This window comes from Xiphias gladius, chromosome 11 (assembly GCF_016859285.1).
Source record: "Xiphias gladius isolate SHS-SW01 ecotype Sanya breed wild chromosome 11, ASM1685928v1, whole genome shotgun sequence".
Lineage (NCBI taxonomy): Eukaryota > Metazoa > Chordata > Actinopteri > Istiophoriformes > Xiphiidae > Xiphias > Xiphias gladius.
Genome location: NC_053410.1, coordinates 7,622,684 through 7,634,469, shown reverse-complemented (window position 1 = coordinate 7,634,469; position 11,786 = coordinate 7,622,684). Strand labels below are relative to the sequence as shown.

Sequence of the window (11,786 nt, the reverse complement as noted above, 5' to 3'; positions counted from 1 at the left end):
TCTTCCTCTTCCCATCTCTTCAGGCCTCACTTCCACATGCACGCACTCTATTTCTATCTGTATTAATCAAACTATTCATGAATACAGACATACATGGGCAATGACACACACATTGCTCCCTATGCAGGCCAACGATGGCCCAAACTCACCCTGCTGCAGTTTGGCCGCAGGACAGTGAGTGAGTCAGCTTGCTCAGGCAGCCGCACAGCTCTGTCTGCTTTGTCTCGGGCTGTCTGTATATCTGCCGACCTTCAGTATTTGATTGTGGGTCTATCTTGTCTATCTGACCTGCCTGGTTGTCTGCTGGTCTGTATTTTAGCTTGTCGACATCTCTCTTTCCTTTTCACTTCCACCTGGTTAAGGTGTCAGAATGCTTCAAATAGAGTCCTTGTTGGATGTTTGAAAAGCGTCTGGATCCTCCTACTCCCAAAATTTAAACTGACAATACAACAAGCATGCCAACTTCACATTTGACCAGATGTCCAGAGGTGAAAAAGTATATTACGTATAATTTGAACTTCTCTGTCAAGCTCTCTTCTTTCATTCTTCACACAACTATTTCACACAACTCCTTCCCACAACTTTTCATGTGCAAAACAAAGGGCAACACCATGAATGCCTTTTAGCAGACACTACCTCCCAACAGCGCGCCATTGTCCCCATTTCAGTGATACATTGCATCTCACCTCTCTTTGATAGCAGGCATTTTGCCCCACCTTTTAGTGTGGTCATTCATAACAGGCATTAACACTTGCCTTCCGTTGTGTTTAGACGACACTTTCTACAACGTGGTTCATTTGAAGCATACTGACACCTTTGAGTCCAATTAATGTTGCTAAATGAGATATTTAGAAGAACAGGGTGTTCCTCTCCAGACGTGATCCCACCTTCTTGAAGAGGGCTTTTAATTTGCATAATTTGCAGTGCTTAATCTTCATCATCCTTTCTTTCCTTCTATCCTCCTCTACACCATCCCCCTCCTGTCCCTCCAGGCCCAGCCAGGGGCTCCATACCCCTCCATGGAGTTCAGGGTCAGCCATAGGATCATCTGGTGGATTCCTGGCCATCACAGCAGTCCGGTTATACTCTGCCAGCCTGGTCAGCAGATGTTTCACTACCTCTGGACGCGCTTCTGCCAGGTCTGACCTCTCATAAGGGTCAGAGGTGACATTAAACAGCCAAACTGACTTCCCCAGCTCGTTGCGCCGCTTTTCAAGTTTCTGCCACCGTTCCGGACCGACGGGAAGAGCCCGTGGTGGTATCCAATCCCCGTCACCTACATTTCCTGTCAATAATTTCCAGTCCCCAGCCCTTATCGCAGCCCTTACGGCTGTGTCCCAAATCCCAAACCCGTTGAGTACTAACGCCTTGTAATATGGCTCTCCGGGATTCCTGGAGACTGGGTCAATGTTGAAAAGGATTTCTGTGCGAGGACAGGGTATGCCCTCACTGATAGTGTCCCAGACATTGTGACCATCAAGGCCTTGGTGGGACTGCAGGGCCCCGGCCAGCCCCAGTAATGTGGGATACCAGTCGGAAACATGGATCAGTGCTCTGCTGACTACTCCCTTCCTCTTCAGGAGGGGACTATGGACAAAGCCCACAGCCCGGATGCCCCCTTCCCAGTAGGTCCCTTTGCCACCTCTCAGGGGCCAGTTACTCCCTCCAGAGAGTGGCTGCCCACCGTTATCAGATGAGTAGATTAGTACTGAGTTATGATAGAGCCCATTAGTCTCCAGTTCCTGGACCACTTCTCGGACACCGTCATCCAGACAGCTCAGCATGGCTGCATAGTAGCGCCTGAGACGATTGCCCTGGGAATCATATTGGTGCAGAAAATTATCTGGTACCTGCAAAGGTGTATGGGCTGCCTGAAGGGACAGATAGAGGAAGAGGGGTTTATGGGGGTCGTGGCTCCTCAGGATCTGCTTCACTCTGGTTGGACAGAGGGAACATTGGAAGGTTTTTATAAGACTTTTAATTCAGTCTCTCTGTATATATGAATCTGTTTAATTTAATGTATACTTCCATGCTCACTTCTCTATGTATAGCAGAGTGGAGTAGTTGCCAGTCATCTCCCAGGCAGGCCTGTCTCCGTCATGCAGGTCAAATCCACAAGCTTCAGCCCCATCACAGCTCTGGTAGGAGAAGTGGTCTCCACTGCCAGTCAGTGTGCCCAGGAAACTCTGAAAGCCACGTCCTGTGGGTAGGCAGCTCGGTCTGCAAAAGCCCAGGTGCCATTTACCCACCATGTGTGTGGCGTATCCAGCCTCAACCAGACGCTCTGGTAGGGTGGGAATGTGCGGGGGCAGGCAGAGGGGTTGACGTGGTCGGATGATTGAATGCTGGAGCCCAGTGTGAATTTGGTAGCTGTCAAGATAGGGAGAGAGTGAGAAAAGTTTTGAAGCAGTGTCTTGATAATATATCTAATAACACAATAATGGGAAATTTCACAAATGGTTTAAGAAATATTGCACCCTTAGATACTCTCACATTGTTACTCATCATCAAGCCAAAATGTTTAAAGAATTATTTTGTGATAAGGAGCTCTTAATTTTACTTTTTTGTTGTACCCACTTTGTGTCTGCAAAATTTCTGCCAGAAATCTGCACTAAAAATATGACACCGTTAGGTCACTTTATCTATATTTGGCCAGTTATTCATAGAGATAATAAAAAACCAGCATCAAACAACAGAACAAATTTAGAAACACAAGGTGTTTTGCCATTAGGTATGTTGTAAACAGTGTGATTTATTGTGGATTTGCCCTTTAAAGATGAGATGAATTGCAGCTTATCAGCTTTGATATTGCTATGATGTGAGACTGCTGTCTGTGGTGCCACATCTCCAGCAGTATACACACTGAAGACAGAAAATCAATAATACAGATCATTTCTGCTTTTGTTCCCAATACCGTGATCAATCAAAAGTTTCAAAACTGGATTTTATTCCAGTGAAATGGGATTTAGAAGGAAGATGATGCTTCTTTAACTAGATATGGCAGTCAGTAGAGTGCAATATTGTCAAAAGTGATTAAAAAAATTCCTGGATATGGTCCTTTTACCAGATCTGCACCAAAATTTCACCAAGGTTGGTGGAAATCAGTTTTGTACTTTTTGCGTAATCCTGGTGACAAAATAAACAAAGAAACCAACAAAGAAACAGACAGACGCAGCTGAAAACATAACCTCCTTGGCAGAGTTAATTATTGGTTCTCTGTTACCCATCCACAACTCAAAATACAAGTACATTTTGGTCCTGTGATTAGATAAGACAAATAATATAGTGATTAATCTTGGCATAACAGGTGGTACGAAAGTATCATTTTATTTTTTTTTTGGCCTCGTATGAATTAGATGTTGCCCCAACACTAATTATGCCCTTAAAGATGTTACCAAAAGACAAAAAACCCTATATATACTATACATAATTACATTATATGACAACTGATGCAGTCATTGATCAGTAACTAATTATACCATCGGAATAATGATGTAATGATAAAAGAAATTACTCACCGCCCTGTCATGAGTTGACTGCGAGAAGGTGAGCAGATAGGCTGGACATAATAATTTTCAAGTTTGACCCCCTCTGCTGCCAGCTGGTCCAACACTGGGGTGTAGATGTCTGAGCCATGGTAGCCAATGTCTCCGTAACCCTGGTCGTCCACCATGATAAAGATAAGGTGAGGAGGCCTGGGCCCTTCCACCTCCTCTGTGCCAACGCTTTCATTTAGAGATGATGTTTCACCCAGGCAGCTAAGTCCACTGAACAGGGTCACCACAATCACCAGGAAAAACATTGAGCATATTCCTTCCCCCATCTCTGGCAACGCTCTGTAGCTAATATCTAAAAATTCTGATTTTTTCTGTGTTTTCTGTTCCGCTTAGTCTGCAGTCAATAAATCTCAAGCCGGATCGCTTCTGCAGAAAAATGGGCAGATCTGTGTGGCCAAGGAGCTCATCCAAAAGTCTTATCTGTCCATTTAGCATGAGTTGTTGTCTTTTTCCGGGGCTTATTCTTGGTTTTGCGAGATGGGGCTGCTATGGTGGTTGGATAAAAAACTGCTGTCTCTAAAATGAGGCAAAAAGTTGGTGGAAGGGTGTGTGTGTGTGTGACAGAGAGAGAGAGAGAGAGAGAGAGAGAGAGAGAGACTCAGAGAGAGGCGTCCCTCTTTGCAGTAGCTTGCTACATTCCTCTGTACTTTCAGGCGCCTCATACGATGGTTGGGAAGACCTGGGCAACTGAAATACAGTAACACACACACCCACACACAAACACACTAAACGGGCATATATACTATACAGACAGTATACAGACATTGGACATCATAGGAGAACTGATGTGGAGTGTGGAGTGGAGTGAAACTAAAGTTGAAAACACCCTTTACACAGCAGACATGTTTTCATGTCACAGGTCACAACACAGGTGTAACTAACAATATTAATTGTTGCATTGCATTGCCATAACTGCTGGATCAGAGCCATTGTTAATGTTATTGTTCCATCCGTGCTTTTCCTGCTTTTACAAGTCTGCTGGCCAAAGGTTCAGTGAATCTGATTTAGATGGAAACGATAACGGGAGAGCTTTGATACCTGCAATGTTATCATAATTGATGTTTGCAAGATTTATTCAGAAAGCAAAACAATGTGTGACATACAAAACGGACAGAGTTTTGGAAGGGCAGAGAAGTAAAAGAGAGGATGCTCCTCAAGTAAATGCATCAGCCGAATCAAAAATGTCTTGCTCTCAAAATTCCCCATCAATATAGCAAATTTTTCTTGTGTTTTAACTTTAATTTAACTTTCATTTTTCATTTGCACCAGAAATAATAATGTTTTTTAAATAAAATTTTACTTTTTTTTGTTTCCTAAGGGGGGTATGCCTGAAAATGTTTGGGAACCACTGCTCTGCATGATCTGTAGACCTCACTGTAACTGTTTTCATAGGGATTATTTCTTCAACAGAAAGTAATATTCCGTTGACCTCCATCGTATTGGGATGGCAGAGGAAATCTGTGAAAACATGGAGAAATAAAATAGCTAGAAACCACTAGAGGCAGTGATAAAATATGTCTGTTGTAACTTAGCAGAAACAACCATTTAAAACCGGTCTTTAATAAAGCAATCTGTATGACTACCATCGCTTTTACTACCACTGTTACCACAATTACTGTCACTAATACTGTTCTTTTTGACTGCCACTCCGATCAAAGTGCTAATATTTCCACTGCGATTTCCCATACCGCATATTTCAAAGTATACTGTAAACCCCTAATGAAAAACAAATAATCCCTATCATCTTTCTTTTGTATCTTGATACTGCTCAATTAATAAACTCAACCGATTACAATTATGGCCTTAGCCGGGAAGTGAAACCAATCCGACAACGGAGTAACATCCGGTGTTGCGATGAGAATGTGTATCGACCGCAGGGCTCTTAGCCTTCACCTCGCTGCCATCTCCTTCCCATAATGCTGAGAGGAAATCAATGCCTCAGATACGAGTCCATTTCCTACATTGTAGAAGGAAACTCATGTTGCCTCATCCTGTGGGAAATTTCACAGACTTTTTGGCCACAGTGAGAGTGAGGCATATGCTAGAGAGATTGAGATCTATGGTGAGAGAGGGAAAGACGACGATGAGGTAACAATGAGGCTAACAAAGTGGGGAGGGGTATGCATGGAAGTGGATTAGATAAAACAATTGGTCGGAAATGGGAACATATGAAAAGGAATAAAATGAAAAAGAGGAGTAAAAGTGACAAGAGGGGTGTTGGAAAGGAGAGGAAAAAGAGGGATAGCAGTGAGACAGAGAGCAATAATGAGATAGTACAACATAAACAAAGTGGCATAAAAAGGAGCAGTCACTTTGTCTTGCTGTGTATGAGCGTCTGGGTCTCTGGGTGTAGCCATCAGTTTGCCTTAGGGAAATGCAGGGCGACATGAACTCCGTTTTACTGCTAAGAGGGGGGAGGACAAGGAAGGAGGCTGTAAAAATGGAAAGTGACAAATGTCTTCTTGAGGAATAGAGAGAGCAAGGGATTGTGCTCTTTCCTCAACTGTCCGTGTATTTCAGAGGGGACACAAAAGAGATGAATTTAGCGAAAATCTAGCGTTGTCTGCAGGGTTGCACGTTAAAGGCCCCCAATGATGAAAGGTTAAGAAAAAAAACAAAAAACAAAAGGCAAGAAAGATTTACGTAATATCAAAAATAAAATTAAAATTAAAAAAGCAATATAAAAGGCCTCCACTTTTGCAACATTTTCAGGGCATGCTGTACACTGTAACAAAGGGTGAGTGTTTGTGTAGGGTAAAGAATGCAACTTACAGCCCAGTGTGTATTTGTACAGTGATTTGCGTGTGAACATGTGTGTGTATGTGTGTGTGTGTGTGTGTGTGTGTGTGTGTGTGTGTGTGTGTGTGTGTGTGTGTGTGTGTGTGTGTGTGTGTGTGTGTGTGTGTGTGTGTGCGTGTGTGTTTGTGTGTGTTTGTTTGTCAAACTGTGTCTGAAAATGACTTTCATTTTCAAGCCTATCATCCAACATAAAAAATAAAGAGCCCTATTTTTACATTAAAAAGTCCCCGTCTGAGATTTTTTGGGTATTTCAAATAGTCCACCGTATGCACAGACACATTCATCGCACAGTAGAAGGGGGTTAGTACTGGCTGATGGGAAATTATTTCACTGATGCTTATGGATCCCTGCCTAACTCAAAACGCAGGGCTGGCTTTCCAAAATCTTCCTTAAAGATGCATTTAAAGCTGCACCTGGTAACTTTGCATGCTGACCTTCTCTACATGACAACACCAGGTAGCGTTGTTATAAAAAGCTAAACTGAGAAGCTTCACCAGTACTATGGTGGTGTGACACGATAGAAGTGACCAACTTACAATGACATTACGTTGAGAACCACTGTAGTGCCAAAGTACCGTCCCCAGGGGCGCCACCAGGGATTTTAGGCCTCATGAAAAGATATCACATTGTGCCACACCACCACACCACCAAGACCACGCCAACTTTGAAAATATAAAGTATAACACTGTGCAGACATGTATGCAACATTCTGCATTAAGTGGAATTCACCATTTGATGCAAAACTGATATCCTCTATGAGAGATGTGCTAAAGGCCAAAACCTTTAAGTTTAAATTGAATTTTAATGGTAAAATTCATGAATGGATGACTCTCTTAACATTAATGAAAAACTTAAAATAAATATAACTTAAAAATACATAAACATCTTCAATTAAAATACATTAACATTATGACTTGAAGGTGTTATTCTAACCTTGGCTGACACTTTTATGCAGACTGAGCCACTCAATACAGCAAACTGTCCAGCATCCAATAGAGACTATAGGCTGTTTTTTTTCATCATTATGTGGAAAAATAAATACAGTCTTTGAATTTTTATAATTGAAAAGGATTTAATATTTTTTCTTTTTTTCATAATTCCCACTGCCCAACTGCAATTATGCCAACTGACGTGTCATTCAACACAATGCCACTCACTCCCCCCTCCAGTGGGAAGTAGGGCTGGTTCGTTGGGGTATGGGGATGGGGAGACAGGGCTGCTGAGCCTGGAGCTGCGTGTGACGGGCCTTGCACCAGGAAGGGGCAGGGACAAGTGATTTAGTATGAACAGCTTGCTAAAAGTTTGCCTGCATTGATTGAATGTCGGCTAAAAGAGGAGCGAAATATAAACAGTCAGAATTTTCTGTGAATATATTAAGAAGCTATTGTTAAGGGAGCAAAGCAGCCAATTACACTGTGGACTAAGGTAAAATGTTAATTTCCACCACTCATGGACTAATGGTTGTTAATGGTTGTTAAAGGTTAGTGGACAACCAAACTAGAGCTGAAAAGAGAGTGAATATTGGACTAACATGCTCCAGGTGGGCAGAAAAAATGACTTCAAATGAATGCTAATGTTGCGTTTTATCAGTTGGATGTATAAATAGCCCAGATAGCAAAAGCTGTTAATTCAACAAACTGATGGTAATGCTATGGGGAAAGTTAGATTACTCAATGTACTGTCCAATGTATGGGCATCACGGATACCTTTAGGAAATTTAATGGCAGTCCATAGAGTAGTTGTAGAGATATTTCAGTAAAAAGCCAAAAGTGTCAACCTCATGGTGGTCGGGGATCATCAAACTCAGTAGGCTTCAACCTCTGGGGACCGTGAATGTCTGTACAAATATAGTTGATGAGAAATTTCAGCCTGGACCAAAGTGCTGGACTGACTGACCAACAGGCCGACCGGAATAACTGTAATAAAAGCTAATACTGTGTGTGTGTATGTACAATAATTACCAGTAACCAAACTGAAGAAAAAGGCACTCAGGCACGTTTAGAATTCAGCTTCATACATAACTATACTTCTTAATTTTGAAAGTTAATTTGACTTGACAAATTCCATTACTGTGCAATATGCTGAAACTATATACTATAGACATGCATATAAAACACACACACACACACACACACACACACACACACACACACACACACACACACACACACACACACACACACACACACACACACACGCACACACACACACACACACACACACACACACACACACACACACACACACACACACACACACACACACACACACACACACACACACACACACACACACACACACACACAGACACACACACACACACACAGACACACGCACACACACACACACACAGGCGCGCACACACACACACACACACACACACACACACGCACACACACACACACTCACCCACTCACACACACACACACCCACACACACGCACACACACACACACACACACACACACGCACACACACACACACGCACACACACACACACGCACACACACACACACGCACACACACGCACGCGCACACACACGCACGCGCACACACACACACACGCACGCACACACACACACGCACACACACACACACACACACACACGCACACACACACACACACACACAAACATACACAGATACACACACACACACACACACACACGCACACACACACACACACACACACGCACACACACACACACACACGCACACACACACACAAAAAAATACACACATACACACACACACACAAACATACACACATACACACACACACACACGCACACACACACACACAAACATACACACATACACACACACACACACACACACACGCACACACACACACACACACACGCACACACAATGCCACTCACTCCCCCCTCCAGTGGGAAGTAGGGCTGGTTCGTTGGGGTATGGGGATGGGGAGACAGGGCTGCTGAGCCTGGAGCTGCGTGTGACGGGCCTTGCACCAGGAAGGGGCAGGGACAAGTGATTTAGTATGAACAGCTTGCTAAAAGTTTGCCTGCATTGATTGAATGTCGGCTAAAAGAGGAGCGAAATATAAACAGTCAGAATTTTCTGTGAATATATTAAGAAGCTATTGTTAAGGGAGCAAAGCAGCCAATTACACTGTGGACTAAGGTAAAATGTTAATTTCCACCACTCATGGACTAATGGTTGTTAATGGTTGTTAAAGGTTAGTGGACAACCAAACTAGAGCTGAAAAGAGAGTGAATATTGGACTAACATGCTCCAGGTGGGCAGAAAAAATGACTTCAAATGAATGCTAATGTTGCGTTTTATCAGTTGGATGTATAAATAGCCCAGATAGCAAAAGCTGTTAATTCAACAAACTGATGGTAATGCTAGGGGGAAAGTTGGGGATTACTCAATGTACTGTCCAATGTATGGGCATCACGGATACCTTTAGGAAATTTAATGGCAGTCCATAGAGTAGTTGTAGAGATATTTCAGTAAAAAGCCAAAAGTGTCAACCTCATGGTGGTCGGGGATCATCAAACTCAGTAGGCTTCAACCTCTGGGGACCGTGAATGTCTGTACAAATATAGTTGATGAGAAATTTCAGCCTGGACCAAAGTGCTGGACTGACTGACCAACAGGCCGACCGGAATAACTGTAATAAAAGCTAATACTGTGTGTGTGTATGTACAATAATTACCAGTAACCAAACTGAAGAAAAAGGCACTCAGGCACGTTTAGAATTCAGCTTCATACATAACTATACTTCTTAATTTTGAAAGTTAATTTGACTTGACAAATTCCATTACTGTGCAATATGCTGAAACTATATACTATAGACATGCATATAAAACACACACACACACACACACACACACACACACACACACACACACACACACACACACACACACACACACACACACACAAACATACACACATACACACACAAGCACACGCACAGGCATGCACGCACGCACACACACACACACACACACACACACACACACACACACACACACACACACACACACACAGACAGTGTAATCTAAGGTTAGGTGGTCCTAAATTACGTCTGTCATTCTTCAATACATCAGTGGAACTGTCAGACGTGGGCTCTGAGATGTCACACAAACACTTTCATTCCCTCCCAGCCCTGAATGTAGCACTGACAGAGACCCCAGCGCTGCTGCGCCTGAAATACCGAAGGGTCACCCTCCAGCCGGCGGAAACTCAAACCACTCCCCATTCTCCTCACCTCACTCAGTGATGGATTGCCAGGATGAGGCTGAGGGGGTGGGGTAGCACTCAGTCTCATCACATCAAACAAAACACCCACATGGAGGATGCTGGTGGCCTTATGTCAAATTCACAAACTTTGGGTAAACTTTTACTCTATGTCGTCCTCCTCTTGACAGTACCTCCTTGACCTGGTTGTTCCATCCTATCAGACATTTCCCCTGAGGAGAGTGAGTGCTGGCTTTGACTCATCAAAAATGAAAGGGATTACACAAGCTCAGTGTGTGTATGTGTGTGTGAACTGTGTTGGTACAGTCAGTGTAGAGTGCCACCGTGAGGATTAAATGAATAATGCATGCAGATCGATAGCAAAGCTCACATAGGGGGAATAATAGAGGGCCATGCTCATTAAAAATATGCCATGGAGGCCCACAAGCATGCAGATTTTCTTTCCATCCAAACACTATAGATGCTGATTCTACTAATAAGTAGCAGAGAGGAAGAAATATACAATAAATTTAGAAAGTTGGAAGGGAAATTTGCAACACATGAGAACGACTAGTACAATGGGTGTGTGTGGATGTTGGCTGAGTGCTTAAGTTGGTAGGGTGAATTTATTCCTTCAAATTAAGTTTAAAGAAGGCTCAATTTTGAAGGGGAAACCACCAAATTAGCAAAACAAAAAAACAGTTTGTTAACAGACAGAAAACAAAGCATGGTCTTTTCAGTGTTATGAGCAAAGAAGGTGCACAGTGTGCACATCCAACCCCAGCCGGGTAGAGGACAAACGCGACACGCTGAAGAAAGAGAGGTAGCTTTCACACTAAATATTGTAAGCCCCCTAAAGATTTATGAGGCAAGGTTTCAACCATCAAGGTTTTACAGAGATCAACAGAGGATGAATCCTACTCAGTTTGGTGATTCCCTGATTTTTTCTCTTGCAACACCAACAGGTGACATGTCTTCACGACTATTGCAAAGACTGCCATGAAATTTGGTTCAGACATTCATGTTCCCCACAGGATGAATTTTAATAACTGTCCCTTCACTTTTCATCTACTGTAGCACAACCATCAGTTTCAATTTGTGCAATACTTTGATTTATGACTAAATTCCTACAAAACTAATGATATTCCCATCAGCCTCAGCTGTATTTCCTAGCTCAGGAGGGAAATTGGAAGGATCATGTAGTGACACTTAAACA

General features: G+C 43.0%; 1 protein-coding gene across 1 annotated transcript; it reads right to left on the bottom strand.

Moving 5' to 3' along the window:
- On the bottom strand, positions 1 to 3,802 carry si:dkey-174i8.1 (arylsulfatase I). The gene is made up of 3 exons (XM_040139713.1): positions 3,519 to 3,802; positions 2,038 to 2,370; positions 1 to 1,935 (listed from the first exon to the last, which is right to left on the bottom strand). Exons 1-3 carry the CDS (start codon positions 3,800 to 3,802, stop codon positions 849 to 851), a joined length of 1,704 nt encoding a protein of 567 aa, XP_039995647.1. The 3' UTR covers positions 1 to 848.
- Positions 3,803 to 11,786: the final 7,984 nt, after the last annotated feature.